This window comes from Drosophila mauritiana, chromosome 3L (genome assembly GCF_004382145.1).
Source record: "Drosophila mauritiana strain mau12 chromosome 3L, ASM438214v1, whole genome shotgun sequence".
NCBI lineage: Eukaryota > Metazoa > Arthropoda > Insecta > Diptera > Drosophilidae > Drosophila > Drosophila mauritiana.
Genome location: NC_046669.1, coordinates 14,234,111 through 14,258,654, shown reverse-complemented (window position 1 = coordinate 14,258,654; position 24,544 = coordinate 14,234,111). Strand labels below are relative to the sequence as shown.

General features: G+C 39.9%; 4 protein-coding genes across 9 annotated transcripts in view; 1 reads left to right on the top strand and 3 right to left on the bottom strand.

The window, feature by feature from the left end:
* The window catches only part of LOC117139849 (glypican-6), a 38,724-nt gene extending 33,013 nt beyond the window's left edge, over positions 1-5,711 (bottom strand). The window contains exon 1 of the mRNA XM_033302496.1: positions 4,950-5,711. Within this exon, the coding sequence (XP_033158387.1) occupies positions 4,950-5,259 (310 nt within the window). The 5' untranslated portion in view covers positions 5,260-5,711. The remainder of the gene's footprint in view (positions 1-4,949) is intronic.
* Positions 5,712-6,268: 557 nt separating this feature from the next.
* On the top strand, positions 6,269-10,092 carry LOC117139626 (ATP-dependent DNA helicase Q5). Of its 3 annotated transcripts, XM_033302080.1 has the most exons (5): positions 6,269-6,457; positions 6,520-7,818; positions 8,095-8,546; positions 8,606-9,797; positions 9,856-10,092. In XM_033302080.1, the coding sequence occupies exons 1-5, from the start codon at positions 6,355-6,357 to the stop codon at positions 9,957-9,959; spliced, it is 3,150 nt and encodes a 1,049-aa protein (XP_033157971.1). In that variant the 5' UTR covers positions 6,269-6,354; the 3' UTR covers positions 9,960-10,092. The 3 variants fall into 3 exon arrangements, with proteins under 3 accessions (XP_033157971.1, XP_033157972.1, XP_033157973.1); XM_033302081.1 differs by lacking the exons at positions 8,095-8,546; positions 8,606-9,797; positions 9,856-10,092 and adding an exon at positions 7,892-8,081; XM_033302082.1 differs by lacking the exons at positions 8,095-8,546; positions 8,606-9,797; positions 9,856-10,092 and adding an exon at positions 7,887-8,081.
* A 38-nt stretch (positions 10,093-10,130) lies between these two features.
* On the bottom strand, positions 10,131-15,612 carry LOC117139628. Of its 2 annotated transcripts, none has more exons than XM_033302084.1 (4): positions 15,370-15,612; positions 11,106-11,212; positions 10,764-10,924; positions 10,131-10,703 (listed from the first exon to the last, which is right to left on the bottom strand). In XM_033302084.1, exons 2-4 carry the CDS (start codon positions 11,193-11,195, stop codon positions 10,466-10,468), a joined length of 489 nt encoding a protein of 162 aa, XP_033157975.1. In that variant the 5' UTR covers positions 11,196-11,212; positions 15,370-15,612; the 3' UTR covers positions 10,131-10,465. The 2 variants fall into 2 exon arrangements, with proteins under 2 accessions (XP_033157975.1, XP_033157974.1); XM_033302083.1 differs by lacking the exon at positions 15,370-15,612 and adding an exon at positions 11,336-11,372.
* Positions 15,613-16,214: 602 nt separating this feature from the next.
* Positions 16,215-23,895, bottom strand: LOC117141383 (ecdysone 20-monooxygenase). 3 transcript variants are annotated; one of them, XM_033304795.1, is made up of 7 exons: positions 23,434-23,895; positions 18,636-18,930; positions 17,843-18,437; positions 17,600-17,777; positions 17,303-17,542; positions 16,938-17,153; positions 16,215-16,861 (listed from the first exon to the last, which is right to left on the bottom strand). In XM_033304795.1, the coding sequence occupies exons 2-7, from the start codon at positions 18,922-18,924 to the stop codon at positions 16,751-16,753; spliced, it is 1,629 nt and encodes a 542-aa protein (XP_033160686.1). In that variant the 5' UTR covers positions 18,925-18,930; positions 23,434-23,895; the 3' UTR covers positions 16,215-16,750. The 3 variants fall into 3 exon arrangements, with proteins under 3 accessions (XP_033160686.1, XP_033160687.1, XP_033160688.1); XM_033304796.1 differs by lacking the exon at positions 23,434-23,895 and having other exon boundaries at positions 16,216-16,861; positions 18,646-18,925; XM_033304797.1 differs by lacking the exons at positions 16,215-16,861; positions 16,938-17,153; positions 17,303-17,542 and having other exon boundaries at positions 17,693-17,777; positions 17,839-18,437.
* Between the last annotated feature and the right edge of the window lie 649 nt (positions 23,896-24,544).

Below are 24,544 nucleotides of genomic sequence, written 5' to 3'. Positions count from 1 at the left end.
TGGCTGCACTCCCGAAAAAGGCATTTCAACGATGGCCATATATGAAAGTCATTGCTTCAACTGTTCCGATGGAATGAAGGCACGAAATGGACTCGGAATGCACCGAGAACTTGTTTAAGGAGTTGAGACCGCGAAAGAGACAGCCAGCGGAGATGAGAAAGAGACAGCAACTGAGGTGAGACCACACAGGCAAAATGTTATCTCGCTCCATAAAGTGGCCACGTTTGACCTGCTCGAAATGACTGGGAATGTTGGAAGTCTGGCCGAGAGTCTGGGATTCTCTTCTCTACCTATTTTTGGTATCCTCCACCGACACTTGCCGGCAATTAAGTCGTTGGCCCAGCCACGATCGTTCACTCCGCCCCGGTTTCGTTTTCATTTTATCCCTTGCTCGAATCCAACTTGAATCATCCGCGATCCACAGGATTCATTCTTAGAAAATTTGCTGACGATTCTTTGGCTTTTGTTGTCACAGCAGTGGCTGCCGGCTGGGAGATCCCATTTCTGTCAGCATCGTCAGCTAATTACGCGAAATTGCCCAGATCTCCGATCTTTAGTGCGAGATATCTCAGCAAGTGTTGACTTTGTAGGCGAAATGTCTGGAATCCCAGCACCGATCACTTGGATCAGATAGCACCAGCTGGTTTTTGAGATTGCAAGCAACTGAGATGATCTCTCGGTGGGTAAGAGTAGCCCCTAGGAACTGAGAAATTGTTATGGGATATTAGGGGGCGGGATCGCGTGAAAGAGTTTGCTATCGATCATGATCGCGTTTTTTAAGTGGGACCCCTTGGCAAGCTTTCGGTTTACCAGGTGTTAGGTGATCTAGTTTAGTGGGTTATCTATCAATGGTGCTCAAGCTTTCGTGATTTTAGATTTTATATTACCGAAGCCAAATTCCTATATGCGAAAAGCCCCCGTGATAAACGCACCATTTATCCCCTCAATGACCTCATAAACAAACACCAGACAGCAACTCCTACTCGTTTATATCCCCCGCCCTATCTAATCTGCATTCCAATCGAAACCCGAACCCAATCCTCCTCCATACAATGGTCAACAATTGCAGAAGTATATATCACATGATCACACGCCGACGACGCCGAATGAAGATGATGATGATATAGTGCCATATAAACCGCTCGCTTCGTTTCTTCCTTTTACACGGCCAAGGAATGCGACAGTGCAAAAAATACAAAAAAAATGTAAGAAAAGGGCCCAAAGAGTGAGTAAGAGAGAAACAAAGAGACGGAGATGGGGCCATTTAGTTTTGGTTGCTGGAAAATGATTAATAGTCATGCGGTGGTTGCCTTGAAGCGGCCGGGATGAGGGGGCGGTTAGGGGCAGTCGGCGGATGCAGTGCAGCCAGTGGAGACGCCATCGAAGTGGAGCAACCGTGCACGTAAATAAAATTAATGAAGATTCGGTGATTCGTATATTAGGCACATTGAAATGATGTTAGAGTAAGATTATATTCCTGAAAATATTGAGTGGCTTAAAATGAAAAATGTTCATATTCAAATTTTTTAAAGCAAACCATACATTTGTTTTTTTCAGTGAGGGAAAGCACTGCTGCTGTGCGCAGTAAACTAAAATCAGCTCTGTTGCAAATTTCTTTTGGCAAAAGGCAGACAAAGATGGCTAATGCATGGGAAAGAGATGCAGAATAGGAGGAAGCAAGGTGATCATTTCTGTGTGGGAAATTCGTTGGTTGGTTCGAAAGAGTATTCAATACCTTATAGAAGGGTTGTACCAAAATATGCTAGTATTATTAGTAAAATTGATAAGACTTACAAATATTTATTTCATATGGATCTTGATCCTTTACCTTCACTTTATTACATAGCTATAGAATAAGTATTGAAACTATTGATAAGTTTGTATGAAAATCACAATTTAAGGGTATTTGAAGCTTCGATCTACGAAGCCAATATTCCCTCTGCATCGAGTCTCTCTTGCCCGCTCCTCTGATATTATTTTTAACGATTTAATGTTTTGCGAACTGTTTAAATTGTGCAAACAATTTCAGCTAAGTGCCTGCCTACCACTGATGATGATGATGGCGAGCCGGGGACGATGGTCAAGGGGTTTGGGGTTAAAGTGGGTTCGCACAGCTTTTTGATGTGGCACAGGAAGTGCAGCTTTAATGAAGCGTTTAAGTGGCAGCTGTAGTTGTTGTTTGCCATGGTTGTTGTTTGTGCAGCACGGAAGGTGTCATGCAGTTGTTGTTGCCCAATGTTTGTTGCTCTTCATGGTTCAATGGAAAGGAATGCGCCTGAAGTGTGAAGATGAGAGCGCTACGAAATTGGCCAAAAAAACTTAGACGTGACTGTTCGAAATTTTACCTTAAATATATGTACGAAATTTTCGCTTGGTAAATATGGTTTTGGGTTTTTACACCATCTACAGTATTTAAATTACATAATTATATATCGAAATCGAACTATCTAACTACCCACTTTATATATGTATATTTGTATTCAACCATTCAATTTTCAGAACTTCCCTACGACAATATGTTGGCCCCAAAAAGTCTACGTTCCATAAACTAGTTCACCTATCGCAAATGGAAGTTTAGCTTTATCAGACGCACATCCTCACCAGTTAGGTGGCCTACAAAACCACGAAACTCCAACTCCATCCAGAAGAACCTATAAACACCTATCGCAAAAGTAGTTCCCAGTTAAGCAATTCGAGAAGGCATGGGAAAAGAACAGGTCGGAAACTTTATCTAAATGCTGGCGCTTATCAGGCGGACAAGGTGCGAGGGGTGGGGGTCAGGTGAATGGAAAGGGAATGAAAAGAAGCGAACGAGAAGAGAGGACGCAACATAAGAATTTATGACTCACACGGTGAAAGATGGAAAGAGAAGCTGTGCACTGGGAGAAATGAAGTGTTAAGAATTATGGAATTTTAGATTAGCATACATTTAAGAAATCTTGTAATCTTTAAATAATTTTCCATTCAAATAATATTTTTTTTATGTTTTAAGAAGCACTGAATAACAATCACATGGGTATCAATAAAATGTTAATGGATCACAAAAAGTTATTAAAATATTATTTACGGATTAACTTTAATAATTCGAGTGCATTCGTTTTTTGAAGTCCAAGGGAAGGGGATTCGAGTTGATCGGGAAGTAAAAGGTTCACATAAAAATGCCGACAGAGAATAAAAATCCTGAACTGCATAATTTAAACGATTTCAATGACACCTTGATTAATATCAAAGACAACACAAAAGGGAACTCGAGAACTGACCACTCTACCTGTTGGCCACCCCGGCCCCTCAACGCCCCCCTCCCCACACAGACATTTCCATGAAATTATGAACGAAACGCAACGCAACGCGCAATGCATTTGACCAAAAGATAAAGAATAAGGAAAACATATCGGGAGGGAAAAAAACCAATCAGGCAACGTTGAAAACCAAAAATAAACAAAGGCAGGGCGCAGGTAGAGGGCCAAAGGAGGGGCAGGGGTATGGACAGTAACAGGGGTATGGGGTGGGGCAAAAGGGCAGAGGCTGCAACAGTTTACCTGGCAACAAATCAAACAAAGAGAGAGAGAGAGAGGGAGAGAGAAACTGGAAGCGACGAGAGAGGGCAGCGCAACTTATTGCAATTAAGCGTGATTAATTCAGGATTTATACAAATTAACTAAAACCCACAGGCGATCGAGGTCGAGGCTAGGTCCTCCCCTCTCCACCCCTTATAACCCATTAAACTGTGTGTAAAAGCGGTGTGACAACATTTTTGCTCTTGCACTAGGCGAAGAGCCTGTAAATGGGTTCCACAGTCCAATATCTTTAAAAGATTCGTAAACTTTGTAAAGCATTCCAACCCAAAAATAGAAATAATTAAGGAATCCTTAAAAGATTTAAATAACTCTTATTGCATAGCCCACATAAATATAAAAGGGTTAATTCACGCAGTTCACGCCAACGATGCTCCACTGTATGTCCGCGCTCTTCTCGTTTTATTTCCTTTTTTTGTTCATCAAAAAGGAATTTCTTGAGATTTTTCGCTGCGGCTGCTCCTGCCTTTTGGACTGGTCTTGGAAACTGGAACCCTTTGCCCCCACTGGGTAGGAATGGGCCGGGGGCAGGAATGGGGGCTGCGATGAGCAGGCGACGCATGCGCCAAGATCTCTGGGATGGACACGCTCTCCGCGACGGACTCTCTCTTATTTAGAGCCTGTCTTGTGCTGCTGCTTATTCGCATTTCGAGTTGATTTGCCTGGAATTTTATTTGCTTCGGGGGGCGGAGGGAGTGGAGCTCTGCAGACGCGTTGAAGGAACAGAATGAATCACGGAATCGCCCAATTTATACGCGAGTTCTCTTTGTTCCTTTGCGAAACAAACTTGTTTCTTATCTCCGGCAATTTACCATTGTTATGAAATATACGGATTCTTTGTTTTGGGTTAAAACCAATATTATTTTTTTTAAATTTTTTATTTCATTGGAGATCTAACATTGCCTTTAAGCTTTTTTAAATAATTGTATCCCATAATAAATTTACATAAGTATATTTGCATACCGTATACATTTTAAAAGATCTGATAGCCACGATCTGATTTTCGTTATCATTTTTGCATTAAGAATGGCTCTACCACAAACATTTCGCACTTTGAACAATGTTATTTATCGCTACAAATTAAAATTTGTACTATTTTATTGACACCATATGGGAAGGCAATAAGAGATAATAAGCCTACTAAAGTCTCGGAATTTGCAAGATAATTTTTGTCTTTTTTACAGAAAGATGTGTATGTTATTACATGATGAAAATATCTTTAAAATGTATTTTAAAAAATCGTGTGTTTCGAAATTAAAAAGGAATGTAATGTAATTATAACTTAGAATATATATATTTACAGTAACGATAAATAAGGTCTTATATTTCTCAACAGATATTCATGAAGCTATTTGTAAATAATATCGAACCTACCGTTACTGGGTTTTTGGGGAATTTCGATGGCATCGATTCCTCTCGCTTGGAAAATGTGTGTCACAGCACTGCAATTCGGACTGAATTGATCAATGATCGAGGACCCTGCTACGCCCCCCGCTGGATTGGGGGCGGCAAGGGCGGCCACTTGGGGGGCGGGGCCATTGTCCGCTTGTAGGGTGGGCGGAAAGTGGGTGGTGAGTAGTAAAAGTAGAAGAGGACTGCTGAATATCACAAGGCGGGCAGTTGTTGTTGCTGTTGCTTTTCTTCTGCAATGCAGATGTTGTTGTTGTTGCTGCTTATGTAGCATTTTGATAACTCTTTCTTGATTTTAAGGGGAAAGAGGGAGCGAGAGACAGGGCTAATTTCACCGGCGTTTGTTGTCGTTTGGTTTCGATTGGGATTCGATTCGCTTTGACTGTGTTTGTTCTCTTAGCGGTAAATATTTTTGGCAAACGCAGGCACCCACACTGAAGCACGCACACTAATACACCGCTTTGTTTGCCGGCATTATTATTATAAAACTTATTTTTGTCGTTTGCGTTTATCAGTGCGCATTTTGCGTTCAGAAGCAATTAAAGTGCAACATGGCTTTCGGGTGTTATTAAATCGGGATTATTAACAATTAACAAATAGCGGCACACGCACTGCACATAGACGCACTCGCACCAACACACACGCACCCGCGACGACGAAGACGAATTGAAAGCAAAGCGCGCAACGCAGGAAGAAGCAGCACAGCGCGTGCTCGCGAGTCGGCTGTAAAATTTTGACTGAGAAGTCTCTTTGAATTTCGACGACTTACCGTCGATTCTTTTCAGCCTGTGCTTATCGATTATCGCTATCGATGACTATCGCCTTATAGCGGTTTTCGGTATGTACAGTGTCACTATGTTATGAGAATTTCATTCTTAATATTTATATATAAACAAAAAAAAAGTTTCACAAGAAATAGATTGGTCGCTTTAATAAAATTATTTTTATTTATTTGTTTGCCAAAACACGGCTATATATTGACATTAAGATTTAAATTGCTTGGTAATTTAAATGGTTATTGAATCTTTTAATCGCCAAAAATAGAAACACATGTTTTATGTATTGATATTGATTTAGGTTTACAAGTGTTTGTTCTCAAAACGTTGTAGTGAGTTATCCATGTCATCTTCAGAGGCAAGATCCATGCTTATTTAATTAAACTTAAAGTATTTTGTTTACAAAACAAATAGTGTGGACATCTAAATTTATTCGAATATGTGACATCGATAAAGGAACGCCCAGACTATCGAAAGCCACTCTCCAGCCGCATTGTTCATCTCTAACCCAGCTGTTTTGGCGGCAACGAGTTTCGGTCTGAAGCAAAACAATGTTTATTTAAATAAAACGCAATTTAAATAACGGCCCAAGTATGGCGCATGAGAGCGCTGTGCACGAGGCGCTCAAAAAGCATTTCGGCCACTCGAAATTTAAGTCGGATCTACAGGAAAAAGCCGTGAAGTGCGCTGTCAAAAGTGAATATTGGCCAAATTCTTACCCAATCTCTCAGATAATACCTCTCGTAATTCTCTTACAGAAAAGCAGGATGTATATGTGTCGATGCCCACGGGCTCGGGTAAATCCCTGTGCTTCCAATTGCCTGGTTTGATGTCAGAGAATCAAATAACCATTGTTTTTTCTCCACTTCTGGCTTTGATCAAGGATCAAATAGATCACTTGACCAAACTAAAAGTGCCGGCGGATTCTTTGAACTCCAAGATGAGCACCAAAGAAAGGGATCGTGTTATAATGGACTTAAAGGCCGTGAGGACCAACCTGAAGTTTCTCTATATAACGCCGGAACAGGCCGCCACCAAGTTTTTCCAAGACCTACTGCATACCCTACATAAACACAAAAAGCTTGCCTACTTTGCAGTCGACGAGGCGCATTGTGTTAGCCAATGGGGACACGACTTTAGACCGGACTATCTAAAGCTGGGGGAGCTGCGTTCCAAATATTCCGACGTCATCTGGTTGACCTTGACTGCCACAGCTTCTAGGGAAGTCAAGGAGGATATATATAAGCAGTTGCGCCTCCACCAACCCGTTGCTCAATTTAGCACTCCTAGCTTCAGGAAAAACCTCTTCTACGACATTGTTTACAAGAATTCAATCGAAGATGACTTTCAGCACCTGGCAGATTTCGCCAGACACTGTTTGGGCAATCCGAAGGAGTTTAAGGATACACCCAAGCCACAAAGAGGCTGCGGAATTGTATATTGTCGGACTCGAGACCAAGTAGAGCGCATGGCGATAGGAGTAACTAAACAGGGAATCGGAGCAGTGGCCTATCATGCTGGTCTGAAAACAGGAGAACGTACAGAAGTCCAGGAAGCGTGGATGCGTGGTGATCAGCCCATTATATGCGCAACCAATAGTTTTGGAATGGGTGTGGACAAACCAAGTGTGCGCTTCGTTATCCACTGGGATGTACCCCAAAATGTGGCCGCTTATTATCAAGAATCAGGTCGCGCTGGACGCGATGGCTTGCAGTCATACTGTAGATTATACTACGGACGCGAAGACGTCCGGAGCATACGTTTCCTTCTTCAAAACGATGCCCACAGAGCTAGGGGTCGTGGTGACAAAGAGCTGCTTACGGAGAGAGCTATCAAACAATTTGAAAAGATCACGGAATTCTGCGAGCGAACAACATGCAGGCATAAACTCTTTTCGGATTTCTTTGGAGATCCACTTCCAGATTGTAATGGGCAATGCGATGTTTGCAAGCGTCCCAAGAAAGCGGAAAAAGCTCTGGAGATGTTCCATCGATTATGTATGGATGATGCTTTTAAGTCGCACATTTCGCTACAGGATTGCGCAGATCTGTATGAGGGTGAGTTTTTAAACTTTCTTTTTTTTTTTTGGTTGTTCTGATCTTAAAGCGTTTTCGACCATATAAAGTATAGATATTTTTGACCGGGATTACTATCCGAGTCGATCTGGATATCGAGATCTAAGGACTTAGCGGGATCTCTGGAATGACCTGGCGGGACCTCTCCCACGGTTTTACAAAAATGTTGACATTTTTTGATTTAGTTATATGTCAAAAAGTATCTTATAGTCGAGTAAGTCGAGTATAGCGCTCTCTCTTGTTTTTATATCATACTAGGCGGCCGACCAGGTATGAAGCGTGCTGCCCAGGAGTACGCAGGCGGTGAATCCGGCTCAGATGACGATTCTGGCCAGAGTCACTCATCAATGGCCAAGAGAGCCAAAAAGGAATCGCAGGATTTCATTAAGCAGCAGTTCAATCTTCGAAAGCAAATCAGTGCAGCAAGGCAGTTGGAACAGGAAACAGCTGCTCAAATATCTCGCGTTCGAATGGCAGAGGCCACTGAAAAGAAAATCGCAGGTCTTCAGGCCACTCATCGGGAAAAATATTTGACAGCTTTAATCGACGCCCTCAAGGCCAATGTGGACAAGTGCAAAGATGAGCCAGAGCAGCAGACAAAAAGTGTACTAAAATACAATGACTATGAGGCAATGGCGGTGGATATGGAATATGACGTGTTTCGCCAGAATAAGGTGGCCAATATGTACCGACATGCTTTAGTTAAAGAGGTAAGAATAATTAACTGTCACAAGATATATATGATATTGTTAACTTCTTTATCTGATAGATATCCACAATCAAAAAACTCACAGAACAGACTAAATTATTGCCTCTCTTGGTGGACTATATTCCGAAGCCTGAAACAAGTTCTAAAGGTGCTTGGACAGGTGGAAGCGTGGCCTACTTTGAGCGGAAACTCAAAGAACTAGAAGGACAAAGGCCACAAAGCCTTAAGGAGGTTCCAAAAGCCCTAAAGGACAGAAAGGGTTTTAAACAGGAAAATAGCAAGCAGACTTCAATTTCGTCTTTTTTTAAAAAAGAAATTAAAGAAGAACCAATAGACTCGTCAATTCAAGAAGAACGTGTAAATATTAAAAATGAACCTGCGGATAATCAGATGGATTTAGAAGAAAGCGCACCTAAAGATATTGCTTCCAATCCTGTTAAGGAGGAATCCGTGACCCCAGAAAGTTCTGATCGTGAGCTTGAACTCCAACCCGACAGCTTAATTGGAGAAAGGAAATTTAAATTGATGTCAAATGGTGATGGAAGCTATGACACTCACCGCAGGAAAAGAGTTTCGCATGAAACTCAACCCAAAGAGAAGGAGTCAAGTAAAACAAAGTCCAGTATGCAGCATCTTTTTGGTTCCCTTAAAAGCGAGTCAGAGGATTCTAACCAATCTTCGAATGGTTTTAAAACTGCTCGACAAATGCTCGAAGAAAATAATGGAAAACTCGAGGGTGTACCTGAAAAATTACCTACTAAGGATGGCGAAAAGAGAGTTTTAGAAAGCAGGGACGATTCTATTGGATTTATTTCAGCCAGGGAAATGTTAGAGAGAAGCAAAGAAAAGGAAGGGGGCGATAAGTCAAACAAAAAACTCGAAAAACTTGGATTTATTTCAGCCCGGGAAATGCTGGACAAGAAAGACGTTAAGGAAATCAAATTAGAAAGTAGGGAAACCAAAAGATCACTACAAAACAACGAATTACAACATAAGAAAGAGGAATACCGTAAAGACATAGCATCCCGCAGGAAATCGTCGAAGGAATCATTATCAAACTTGAAGAAGGAAGGATCCGACTCCAAAGTTTTGCAAAAGGATACAAAACCAGAAAAGAACCATCAAAAAACCGATGTCAGCAAAAATGTGGTGCAGTGGCTCAATCCGTATTATAAACGAAAAATAGCCACCAAAGAACTTTTCAAAGCTTTGGCAAAATTGCTCACTCAGCGCATATGTGATGGTAGCTTGGGTAAGATATACATACTTGCTGTCTATTGATACCTTTAAAATCGATCATAAAACTCTAGGTGACGGCGATGCTGGAAAGTGCTATATAAAGGAAACCTTTCATGGCCTGCAGATGATAAACAACGATCAGGACATTGAAAAATATTTCATAAAATCCAAGTGACTAAAAAACTCCGCTTGATTTTTTCACGACACATTGTTTCGCCTTGTTAACAGTTGTAGCATATTTTTTTTCGTTAATAACTATTTTTGTATATATTAAGCACATTAATTATCAATAATACATTTAAATACGACATTTTTATTTGGACAGTTTCAATGGAAAATAGATTGATTTGGGATATTATTCGCTCGTACAAAATTTATTTGCGTTGAATCTTATTTATTAATTGAATTAGATATAACATTCGTGATGCTCGATGTATTAAGCTTATAAAAAAACAAAACAGGGCAGCCGATTAAGAACTTTAAACCTCCTCGGACGTCGATTTTGTACATTTTCGATTCGATGATGGCAATTTGTTTTCTTGTGGGATTACAATTAGCTTGGGAGACGGGGATGTGAACGGGGCTCTTACTTCTAAGCTGGAGCTATAAATATTACAGTCCACGCTAGGCGAGAATCGAATGGATACCTCTTTCCCGCCAAACTTCACGGGGTCGACCATGTCATTCCAGATCGCCGTGGACACCAAAACGCAGGGTGATGAGTATGTCCAGCAAGAAGACCAGCGAGGTAACCAAGGCAATCGAGGCGGAAGCCATCACGAGATCCAAACGATGCATATTCGGGTGCCAGTAGTTGCGATCCTTGGTGGTGGACCAATCCCGGAAGAGCAGAGCGGTTACGGCCACGAAGAGCACGAAGCCCACTAGATTCCACAAGGTAGCCGTACGCCAAGGAGTCCTATTAGTACATTAAATATATAAGTACTAGCATTTTAATGAAATCTAACTTTAAACTTACAAATCACCGAAGAGCGCCATTATCAGATAAATCGCCGTGTAGATGGTCAGTGCTCCAAAGGTCACATAGCAAAGGGAAGCCACCCGGGGAGTGATGAACACCCGCAGATGAGAATTGGTGGCCGGCTCGTCGATCAGACCCAAACAGCATATTAGCAGGCACTGTTGGAAACGACACATAGTTTTCATAAATTATTTGATTTTTAAATCATTGTTTTAGTTGAAATCCCTTCCACAATGTTGAATCTTTATAAAAAGTAATTAACTAATTTCTTATCTGAATTTAAAAAGTTATTCAAAAGATTTCTATTTAAAAGTGTATTACAATTTAACAAAAACTCACCAGTTCCACAATCTTGATGCATATCACCGTGTAGGTGGCCTTTTTGTTTCCATGAGTTGTGGCAAAGGAATTATCGTCAGCCGGCGACATTTCGACGCGTGAGATTTCTGCACCGAGCAATTAAACAATTAATTAATTAAGGAACACTACTATATCAATTGATATTTTGGCCACTTTGGCATTTGCTCGGAGCGAGGAAAGAATGACAATTAAGCTTATTGTATATGTACCTATCGATCGCAAGTAGCTCATTTTGCAGAGTCTGATTTGGATACGTTCTCGACCTACAGAGGAAACGAAATCTTCAATTTTGGCTTTTTAGTGTTCAGTTAAAGTCGGGTTTAATGGCCATTTTTGGCCTCCATGTCTGGGTTATCGGATATTTGTTATTGGGGATGCTCGGTGGAGCGTGCAAACGAGTAAAACCGAACAATCTACGTTCTGTTGTGGATTTGTGTCAATTGATGGCCGAAGGTCTTCCTCTCCCACATGAAATACATCCAGTTGCAGACCGAATTGATTAAGGGCACATTCTGCGATGATCTCATATATTGGGTGTGTGGGACTTTTGGGTGGGGTATATATCTATGTATCTACGAACATATGGGGCTATATTCGCCAGCGAGGTGCCGAGATGCATACCAAATTCAACCTGGGAATGCGAGCAGCCTACGTGAGTTTGCATCAAAAAGTCGTATGAATAATAAATCCAACTATAATCGCTGTCTTGTGAACCTTCATCTATAATTCCATTATTGTCAATCATTAATTGTATACCGACAATGAAGCTACTGTCGCTCAATTTTCACCTCTTTTGGACACAATTCAACACCTGTTTTGAGTTCTTTATTCTTTTTCTACACTAAAAAAAGTGTAGCAAACCGAAAAGTAACCTATTTCAGTATATTAAGGCAGCTTAATCTTAACATTATCTCATCAAAAATTCTAAATGCAGTTGTAAATAGAATATATATGATTCTTTAATAGCAAATATTTGCACACCATTGAAATTTACATTGAATTCAGCTTAAATGATTTTCTGGGTTATCATAACCGGTTACTCGTTTTTGCCGTGTATAAAGTGGGGAATTGGATCTCCACTTCATGAGCAACAATGGTCCCCCCATTGATTGAAGCTAATTGCATCACATAAAGAACAAAGCATAAAATCCCAATATTAGCCAAAGGCACGTACAGCAAAAGTGAAGGGGCGGGCAACGAGGAGGGAACTGTGCTAGTTAACCCCGCGATGCGTAACCCCATAAACAACAATTAAAATGCAAGGGGGGTGGGGGCGGAAACCAGAAAAAATAAGTCAAACTCGAAATGAAACTGGAAACTCAACACAATCCCTAAAAAAGGGCCACGCACAACTTTCACTGCGTATGGGGGAGGGGGAAAATGTGAAAGGGAGTGAGCTGGGAAAGAGCTGTAGAGAAAAGTGGAGGGAAAAAGATAAAATGGGCCCAAGACACACCTCTTTACAAAGCGAGGGCTCGGAGCTAATAAACATTTTAGTGTCTAGGTTCTGGTTGCAAGGGTAAACAAGAAATAGGCAGTGGAAACCACCACTTTTGAAAGCAGTGAAGTAAAGTTAGCTTTTTCTAATAATCCATTTGAATCCAAAGTCATAATTTCCTTTACTAATAATAACCACACATAAATCCAAATATATTTTGTGTAATTTTTTAACGATCGAAAAGTTTAAGTTTATATCAAAAAGTCTTAAGCTCTACTTCTTCAGTTTATTGTAAAAAAGAATTGTATATATAAACATATATGGTATATGAATTTGAAATTATGTTAAATATGAAATAAAAATAATCCAGACACACTTGGTACTCTTTAATAGATTTCTTTAAAGCCTATTCTCCACCCATTAAATCTCCTCACTAATTTTCGGGTATGGGCGGGTGGTGCTCTCCAAGATGGGAATTTCAGTGCCTAACTGCTTGCGTGTTGTTGCTAACGAGTGCTTCACGTTTTGGCCCACACTCGAACACCCCCCGCAGCACTCCTTTGAACCAAAAAAAATAAACAAGTTTTCTTTGGCGGCGCTTAGAAGAAAGCCCAAAAAGCAGAAACCAAACAAAACACACGCAACAAGCCACGAAGCACAAAAAAAAAGGTAAACAAAACGTATTGGCTAAGAAAACTTGTTTTAGAAAGAAGAGCATTTGGCTTAAAAGAGAGGGTCTAAGAGTTCGACTACCTGCCACACCTGCGTATTTCAAAAAGGGATATTTTCTCTCGAAAGGTGGGCATAATTTAGTGGCCAGCACTGTGAATTAACCTCGTTTCGCTTTCAGGCTCAAAAGGAACTTTTTCACACTAGCAGCCCTATAACTGGTCTGAGTTTTGGGTCAATGACTCGATTCTCCGTTTTTGTTTTGGTTCTTCGATTCTATCCAAAGAATTTGTTTAAGCCATCCACAACTTAAGTTGCCCTAATAAGTCTCATTTCCGGAAAGCCAGAGATCCAAAGAGCTACATCATCTGTACTATCTGTATTTCTCAGCTTTCAATCGCAGTCTTGGGCAATTGAAAAATGCAACAAAACTTGTTTGCCTACCGCCCCCTTTTTTGCCCCCCGCGCGTGTCTTAACCCCCCTCACTCACTTGCATTGATATGCACAACTGCAAACTGGTTGCAGGCGAGAGCGACAGGGACGGACGATGGGGGAATGAGAGGGCAGAACCACCTCAAACACAAATACATATATGCAAAAGGCGCCTACTGTACTTGGTCATCGCCATAGTTTTCACTCCCCGCGAAGGGCAGTTCGCGATTTTCCAGCTGCATTTTCCAAACATGGTCAATACCCATAGAGGGTATATACTTACAATTATTTCTTTTAAAATTTGTTTTTTTTATTACCTTTTAGAAATGACTTTTCTAAGAATAATGTCGATCACATCATAAAGTGTTTAACAAAACCTATAATATAAAATTATTTATTTATATTTTCTTATGGTTTTAGAGAGTAATATTCATACGTTTTGCTGACAATATTTTTCTTATCACTTTACTTAATACTGTTGTAAACAAAATGTAATGGCAAGCCATAAATCTTATGAATGGGAACTTGGAAGCCATATAACTTGAAAAGTAGTGTTCATGGCGGCATTTTTGCAAATTATTTAGATATTCCTACAATATCTATAGCTACTGCAGTTGCCTTTGACCCCGTTGAGACTCACACCGCTTTTGGCAGTGGGGTAAAAACATGGTTTAGCCCTAAGCATGCAACATTTTGCGATGTGGGCGGAAAGGTAACGGGCTTACGAGGGTGGTTGTTACTTGGGGGAGTTTTCTAGGCGACTCCCTTAGGGGTTGTTGGTAAATTCAATGCCAAAGCAATTGGTCAAGGCTCGTCGGGATTTACCATGAGTGTACTGGCGTTACTGTCACTGTTATTGTTTCGTGTCGGGCCTGTCAGTGAAGGTCAGTGCCCATAAATGATATTGGTATTGAATCGAAAGGGTTCCGTTGGCAAAACGGAGCTTCTGCACACGAAACGTGTAATTGAGTGCTAATATAAACAACTGGGTTCAGTGTTTTTGCCATACTGTTTACATATTGACAGATTTTAAACTAACAGCGTTCAAATATTTAATGTAAAGAACGGTAAAGAAATTAAAAAGCTCATTAACCTAATAATTGCTCGTAAGTGCTCCAGGACTTAGAATTGTTTTAACGCTAACGTAAGATATACAGAGGTGGTCAAAAGTATTTACACAACGAGCTTTTTTTTCAATTAGTTGACAATTGAAAAAAAAGCTCGTTGTGTAAATACTTTTGACCACCTCTGTATGTTTTTTTCGCTTTATAAAGACCAGTATTTGTCAGCTAATTAAAGCTGCATCAAAGGGGAGGGGCCGCATTCATGGTGAGAAAATTGTCAGTGAGTCACATTAAACAAACTAATTTGTGTTAGCCAGTGTACTGTTGTGTGTAGATTTTGCAAAATTAGCATGTCTAACAATAACAACAAACTACTGCGATCGTCTTGCTGATGTAGTTATTGTTGTATCTGTGCTTGTTTACTGTACAATTAGCTCTGGGTGGGGCCCTCCGATCTCACAGACTCCATTTGTATGAGAAGATCTTTGGGGGAGAATCGAAACTTCGACGGAAGCTGAACAAACTTTAGTTTTCTTGTTTAGTGCATTTTCAACGCGTTTAAACATTAGTTACTGCCGAGCAAACGACAAACTGGTTTTAGTTTTTACTCAGAATTTCGTTTTGGGGTTATTATATTACATTTTTCAAATTTTCGTTGAGTTGCAGATAGGTGCGGTACACAAGTGCAGCCAAATGATTCGGGTTAGCTGTTAGGTTATATCTCACACTAAATACACAGATAAATCAATGAATTCTTTCACGCGCGTTGAATAGTTTCAGTAGTTCAGTTTAAACTGCGACTCAGAGCGGGAATCGGTTTTTAAAAAACCGTCTTTCAAAAAACCTCTGAAACCGACGACACGCCAACGACAACTGTTGTAACCTGAACCCAAAACCGAATCCAAAGCCCGCCAAACGAGCTATTGAGCCACAGCCCAAAAATAAGAGAGTATTTCCCAATGAGAATTATTCCCAAGACGTGTGTCAACGCTAGCTGAACAAATATTAAGTCATTTTATGGCGGCTTTAAAATTAGCACCTGCACGCCATGTATGCAAACAATTTAATCTTGTCTTTTGTTTAAAATTAAAATGCTCTATTAAATTTTGAAATAAAATTGTGTCGTTTTTAAGAAGAGCATTTTAAAAACAAAGCCTGGCTTAGTGGGAAGCGACTGTTGAAAGCTTTTATGAAATTTCCCTGCTATAATAGTAAAGACGCCAACCAAAACCTAAAACCAATAGCATAAAAAATTAAAAAAAAAGAAAAGGTATTTAAGGCTAAGTCTCATCATTGTATGAAGAAAAATTCAGTTTTTAATGAAAAGGGCCAGAAAGCTGTTCTCCTGTGTATAGCACAGGGTCTCAGAAAATAACTATTAAATGAAACTCAATAATTTATATTATAACATTTATCATTTGATTTCTGTTTAATGTAATTCATTTCGTTTAATTATTGTTTTCTTTTAACAAATATATTCACAGATGTAGAGATGAAATAAAGACAAAGGCAGTAAAAACACTTGAATAAATACAATTAAAGTTAAGCTGTACATAATTAAAGTGACAAATTTTTGCGAAACTATGTACAGAAAATATGTAAAACTGTTAAAATCGTGAAAAACAAAACTTAAACACAGTCTTTCCGTTTACAGAACTCTCAAAAACAATTGCTGCTAGTTATTTGCTACGACTAATAATAAATTTAAGAAGTAATTACAACAAAACATGACGTTTGTATATACATCTTAATCTACTTTACATCCAGTCAGCATACATTTGTAAATTTATTTTAATTGGTTTAGCTCTTTTTTGATTGCTTCACAGGACTAGGCTGCTGATGCTGGCTCATCAGGGATAAAGGATATACATATATAAGTATACAGATATGTGTAGAAACCTAAGCATATTTTACATTAATTTTACTTAATGGTTCAGTTCTTAGCTATTTTAGTTGTATTTGATACAAAACGCCTGAGGGTAGGCACTGTTTGGGGATCAGTTTTCCAAAGCACCCATTATCAGAAAACCCGATCGCTGAGTCTAAGACTGAGTGGAGTTTTGGGTGCCAGCAGGAACTCGAACTCCGTTTCCAGAGGCTTCACAAAGCTCACATCAAAGGCTAGGACCATCTGTTGAAGATAAATATGGTTGATTTAGTCAGTGATCCTTGAAATGCGATCCCTGGGGCTTATAGATTATACTCACCTTAGCTAGCAGCAGCACCACCTCCATTTCCACAAAACGCTTTCCTGGACACGATCTTCGACCCACTCCGAAGGGCACCACAATACTGGCATTATCCACGTTCACCGTGAAATTCTCCGTGGCAGGATCAATCCAACGTTCTGGGGTAAACTGCTTGGCTCCTTGGAAGTTGCTGTCCTTGTGGCAGGCTATCATATTCTGACAGAGCACCACAGTCTATAGATCGGAAGCAAAAAATCAATATGGGAAACTATTTTTTATTTTCAAATAAAAATATTAAATAAATTACTTTTATATAGATGTAATTAAATTCAAAGAGCTTGGAAATAAAAGTGAGAGTGAGCGAAAACTCAACATTAACTTACCCCTGCATTAAGCGAGTAGCCCGAGAGCTCCATGTCCTCCTCCAGAATTCTGGCCAGGCAAAAGGCTGTGGGCCTCAGTCTGTAGGACTCCTGTATACAGGCCTTTGTGTATGTGGCATTCGTTAGTGCATCCTGCAGGATATTCGTGTCCCGATACTCGCAGAATTCACTTAAGATTCGGGGCATAGCACCGGGATCTCCAGTAACAGAACTTAGCACAAACAACAAAGTGTTGGCTAACTAAAAATTAAAAATTGTTTAACATGAATTCCATTTGAAATACAACCAAACACCCACCGTTTCTATGCCAGCGGCAATGAAGTCTATGATCGCTGACTTTTTGTCCCTGATATCCAGATCCTTCATCTCCAGAATATTCAGAAAAATACTTCGTAATCCAGCAGCCTCGTCATCCTCGCAGGCAGCCGACTTTTTGAGTTCCTCCAGCTCATGATCGATGATCTCGGAGATCACACTGGGTTGAGAGCGATTTGAGTTAGATCGGAATAGAAATGGGAGCCCAACCTTCTGTGTACCTACTCATAGATCAAATCCTCGGCGCGGGCAAAGTCCCTGTACGTTTTGGTTGGGAAGTATTTCCACAGACCCAGACCGTAGTACGAGTCCCTTTGGGAGATGAAAAGCTGTTTGACAGCAGCTGCCAGTTGGCTGATCTTTTTCGGCTGCTTGGTATCGATAGCCAGAAAACCCATCCTTCTGCCCAGCATTAAAGTGCATACAGCTTCCAGTCCCATTAGATTGGCCAGCTCTTCGAAATTGGGAACCACCAGTGTATCCGGATCCCGCCTGGCTCGCAGTAGTTCGATAAAATCATCACAAACCGCATTCAAGGCTGGCAGGAAATTCTGCAGGACCCTTGGAGAAGTAATGCTGGAGGTCAGGGAGGATCGTAATCGCTGCCACATTGGTCCTTGCTCGTTCACAATTCCCACACTCGCATAGCGATCCGGTCGGGATTGACGGTACATCACGATGATCTCAGTGGGAGGTCGGAATGGGTATTTGCTGGGGTACTTCAGCACCTTCTCCAGATCATCGCGATTGTACAGGTGCACTATGGGCACATTGGAGGGCATCACCTCCAGCACTATGTCGCCATATTGTCTGTTCAAATCTAGAATGTACATTTAAGGTACAGAAATAGATTATTAAAACTTGAGTTTCGTACTCACTATGGGTTTACCAACTACAATAATAGAATTAATCTTAAGTTATACAGCTAAGAAATAAAACCCATTTTCAAGACGTAGATTTAAAGAGAACTTTGAAAGCGAGAGATTTTAATAACTATCTTAACTAAATAATGTCTTACCCGCATATACCTCGTGCAGCTTGGTCATCTTGTAGCGGCGAAAGAAGAGCAGGAATATCCACTTGGTGCCCAGGAAGGGAATCCTCTTTGGCCCGGGTATGTCCCAGATGCCGCGCCTCCGCCTCTTTGGCGCCTCTGGCTGAATCAGCTCGGCATGGTAGAAGTCCTCCAGGAGCGTGTTCTTCAGGAGCGGCCGGAGGTAGATATCCGCCAATTTGTGCCGATGGAGAGCGCAGTAGCAGCCAAGTACGAGTGCCAGGGCCAGCAACAGTATCACGGCCATTACCATGGGGCGCTGCAATTAGAATTCTGGGTCTTACTGTGTTGATCCGCTTTGGAGGCACTTATGCTAATTCCCGCCAGCAATTCTAGGCCTTTAATTGAAGTCTGGCCTTTCGTTTCGAATCGATGCCAACCGGTCGACTAATTTGTATTTGACTTTATATAGCTTTTTTTGGTCACAACAACTGATCATCGATTTTGCATTATTATTGGCAACAGGCGATAACACTTTGTTCTCGGTTCTTGGTTCTCGGGTTTTTGGCTATTCTGCAAAGCAAATGTCTGGCAGAAAAGAAACAAGCTTTCTGGGTTTTCACACTAGATAAGATAATGTCCCAACAGGCGAGATAAAGTTCAAGGTTAATAGCCAAAAAAATATGTGTAACGATTGTGTTGCGAATTTCGATAGATTGCAAAGGCCTACAAATTGCGATGTTTATTGGGGATTATAAATGTTTATAATGTTAAAAAATTCCGCAAGACCAAGTCAATTATTTTATGCACGATTAAATAGGCTTAAAAAGAGCCATTAGAATAGAGTGCGTTAGGGTCCTTTTTCTTCTCTGCCGTTAAATTATAATGTAAAATTAAATTTATCTAGGAGTAAATAGAAATTATTTAGGTACTACTATTTAAATCTTGTTCAAATAATCAAATGTAGACAAATACCTAACCTACCCCATAAAATTGTTAAGTGTTCAACTAGTTATATCAGAAATGCGAGTTTATAATCTTTTTAGGGCCTGTCAGACAATGAAAACTGTAAGTGGAGAGTAGAGGTTTTCTTTTTCTTATTGGTTTTATTTTTAGGTGGAGTTTTTTCCTGGTTCTTATAAGACCATTCCGTCGAAACCTTTTTCCTATTCCTATTGCCAACCGGATATAAAATACTATATAAATAAGATGAAAATCGATTAAAACTTCAAGGGGGCTACCTGCTCAAAGTGATTAATGAACTACCCGGTTAAATACAAAAAACAGAATCAGAAACCACGGATAGATGATCGATTCTAATATTTGCCCTAGCCACACAACAGAACAGCCACACGATCGCTTGGCAAATAAATGCGGAGTACGAATAGAAAACCTCACGATGACTTTGGGCTACCGAAAAATGGTATTTGCAAAAGAATCAGAGGGCCAGATAAGAAGACTTCGGGCCCAGGTAAGTAATGTCTTTATCTACGTGACGCCACTCGCCTAGAAATGTGCGTGATACTCGGCGGGAGAGGTGTGGCAAATCTATCCATTAATGCAAATTTGCGATTCGCCAATAGGCCTGTGCAAATGTAGAAAAAATGGACAGAAAGAAGAAAATAAACTGGAAATACAAATCACAGACATCTGAGGCGAGCACTTCCTTCTTGGGGGCTTAATCACTTCCTCATCTCATCATGAGATCGCTTCTCAGCGCGACGCGTGCGCTGTTCTATGCGCTTCTCACTTTTCCAACGTGCTTAGAACAACAAAAACACAAACTCGCTTTTTAATAAGAATTCTTGCGAATTCTACTCTGCACCGGCCCCATTCTACGGCTTACTCTCTGATTAATATGCAGATGGGATCCACTCACGACTCACAACTCCACCGCGTTCTCATCGTTAGAGTTGCGTTAGAAGCAGCCAAGAGGTATATATGGAGCTATAGCAGCTGGCTAAAACCGGCTTGGAAACCAGCTCCCAGCTCCAGGCCAAAAGAAGGAGAAGAAAGCACCCAGCGGTGGGTAGAAAGCATATTATGTAACCGATTATTATGTAAAACAAGAAACGATGGGAAAGTTCTTTCTCGTGGTTTTGTTTTCTTCGTCGCTCTGTTTTGATCTTGGAATTTCACAATTTCTGGCCGTCATTTCTACAGCTCACCTAATTGGGTTAAGACGCAAATAAAAATTTCGATTTTTTTTCGGTTCTTTCTTATTGACTATTTTGTTCTACAGCCATTAACGATTTTTGTTTACCCCAACAAAAATGTAATAAAAGAAATCGAAGTTTATGGGTCCGGGAATGACTCGGCTTAATTGTTATTTAAGAATTTATTTTGGAAGGTGTACGAAGAGAGGTTTTGGACCATAAAAATATACTCAAGAAAGAGTACTTTAGAATTTACATATTCTGGAAATGCCTGACTTTGCTGATATGTGTAAGTTTATGATTTTATTACTAATTCAATAAATACTTGATAAAAAATATTTATTGCTGAAATATACATTTTTATATTCTTTTATTTTGGTTGAATATTTGGTTTTAATTATTAGATAAATTATTAAAATATCACAACGAATCTTTCACTTTTCTTTTGGCAAACCAGCTTCCAAAGCCTTTCTAACATGAGACGGTTTTCTGCGGGTTCTGGCACGGAAAGCAAGTTTCGATAGTGGCTTAGACCAGGATCTGGGCAAAGTGGCAAAACGGCAAAAATCTAATGAGAAAATTTCTCTATTTCTATTTGCAAGGCTTACTTTGTCGCTCGCCGTTTGCACGTCGTCTTCCGTACGTTGAACTTGCCTAAAGCCAAAGTCGAGATAATGGATACACAGAAAATAATTTCCAAAAATAATAACCAAAAATCTCAAAACAATTTTATTTTTTTTTAGTAAAGCTTAACATAAGCATAGTTTATTTGGGAATATGCATGCATTATTTTGATATATATTTAAAGATTATTTTACAAAAATTATAAAAATACATTTTTGCGTGTTCTTGTAGCCACACGTTTTTTGGCCAACGAAAGGAGGTAGGAAACAGCTGACCGAGGAAAGAAATTGTTAAGCCATGTTTCCCGTTTGTCGGTGGTGGCCGTGACCATGAAGCCCCGGCCGATATCTGGTCGTGTGCACTCTATATATGTGTATATAGCTATATGGCCATACGAATGTGAGAGGCACAAGTGACATAATCTGCTGATGTCTGGCTCTGCGGATCGCGAGCCGTTTGAGCTGAGCTCGGGTCTTCTGTAACTGCGCAGCGGTCCAAGCTTTGGGCCATTTTTCGGCGGGTTCTTGATTCCGAGCGATTTGCATAAATGTGAAAAATGTGCCAATAAAAATAGCCACGAATAAATAACGAATAAAGAATCAATCGACATATATAGATGTATGTAAATTCTGACGAAAACATAAACTTGTTTATTTTGCAAAAAATTAGCAGACGAAAAAAATGGTAAATTATTTCACTTTTTTTTTTTTTTTTTTGTGTCACATTTTGCCGCCTGTCGTTGGTTTTTGGCTACGTCTGCAGGCGCAGTCGCACTTTCGTTTAATGATTATGTTAACTCCAATTTCTTCCTCAATCCCAGCTTTTGAGTGCTTGTGGACAGTCTGACGCCAAAAACTTGAAAAATTCATTTCGGCTCAACACCCCACATTCGTTCCTGATGCATCAGCAAAGTTCGTCAAATAAATCGAAACCGAATCGAAAAAGGAAGGTGAAATATGATCGCAGAACATGTCGCGAATTGTCATCAAATTTGCGTAAAGCTCGCGTGTGGTTTTGGATTAAAAATAACGTTATTTATATAACAAACCAAGATGTGCGAATTGGTAGAGTGAATCTGACCAATATAACAACTTCAGATAATTATTTAAAATTAAAAACATTTTCGGATGTATAAAGTAAAAACAGTAAGATCATTGCTCGCATGAGTCACACTCAACGCAAATGTATCATCATTGACAACGACAACCAAATTTACTCTTAATCTCTCGGTCAATACATTTCAGGTAAGTTAAGGAAAATAAATAAAATAAAGTCAGTGGAAAATATTTCAAATGCATACGTAACCGATTGACATTCACTTGGTCAGGTAATTATTTAATTTACAATCCGATATTTGCAAAACCAGATGCAATAACAACCAACGAGAAACTCCACCAGTTGATGACGCGTTTTTTAATGATGATAATGAACTTGAAGCTGCCTCACATAATTGATAACAAAAGAAAATCATCAAAAATATTATTATTTATATATTTTGTCTGGTTGCGTTACACTTGAAAACGCCCGTGTACGCTGATAAATGTGAAATAATAATGGAGAAAAAATTAATAAATAAATAAAAAATGATTTGAACACGCTGGGAAAAGAGAATTGGAGAGCTGAGGGGCTAATTGCAATTTAATGCGTTTGTTTGCCGAAGTATAACACGATTTATTTTCCAAGATTCATACGCGCATACGCATATTCGTTTTCTTATATTTTATTTTTTAATTTAATCGTATTGCATTTATGATTAGCCGAGCCACTGGTGTCGGTGCGGTTGTGTAAATATTAAATATATTAATTAAATAATCCGTAGAATAGTATAAGTAACCATAAATGAAACGTCTTCTAAAAGTTATATGGTGACTGGCACAAGGAAGAGAACTTAGAATGAAACTAGCGGAAATGATTTGTAATGTAACTTAACTTATCAAGTTGTAAGTTTGAGTTTTTTGTTTTTTAACAACGTGTACAAAAAGGAACTTAAGCAAATGATCTGATTTTATTTACAACAATTAGGACGCATGGAAATTACTTACCACTTCAATGGGGTTGTCTTTGAAATCCAATTCGTATATATCCACTTCAAGCTAGATCCGACTTGTTGACATTTTAGGTGGCATTATCATTTGATATGCTTTGATTTCCAATTTGCCAATTTTTTATAGATATTTAAGTGTTGCATCACTTTGCACGTTACATTGCACATTTATTGTTGATATTATTTAAAGCTTTGGACAATCGTAGTTTCTGGTGTGAGGAAAACAATAGAAACTTCTAATCACAGACAGAAATTGCACTCTTGGACTTTATTGTTTTGTTGGTCGTGTGTGATCCGTTTAATGTTCTAGTAAAGTAGTTACGGTAAACACAATAATATTTTTAAACCGTGGCCAGGGACGACGCACTACTCCGGATTGACCGAGCCCGCAACCGAATCCCAGATCTGCGATCTCCGATCTCAGATCTCCTCCGCGTCTCTTGGTTGCGACAACTGCGACGCTAAGTCAAAGACTGAATCGCTCCGTTTTTTTGAATGGGGGAAATGCTGAGCCGAGCCCAACGCACACACACACACCAGCGCACGATTGCTCGGCACTCACGCACACACTTTCATTTAAATGACGATCGGCGCTCACGATGGGAGGCGATTTAATGGAGAACCACCAACCACGCAACAAGTGCCTCCATCGATCCGATCTATACGATCGATCCAACGATCCGATCGATCGGTCTCTGCCCGATCTCGACCAGCTGTTCGAATCCGTTTTCAGTGAGTAAGGTTCTTCGGGTTCCCCGAGGTGTTCTCCGCGTGAGAGATTCACAGTCGACTATCGCTAACTCGAACCACCACCACCACCTGGTACCTATTAAATTTGAGCTATAAAGGCTCGCACTGATAGGTCGTCGGTATAATTCAAGAAGATCCTTACATATAGTAGCATTAAAAAAATATTATTTATTCTATTTTCCCTTGGGATGGCCAAGTCGACTAATAAAATTTGTGTAGTGAACAGGGAATGGAAAAAAGATATATTTGATATAATATCAAATAGTTGTCCTTATTACGGTTTTCTCAGTCGGTCGCCATAATGTATGCAATGATTATTTGAAGTAATGTCAGGGTGTCCTTAATATTATATACAAGTT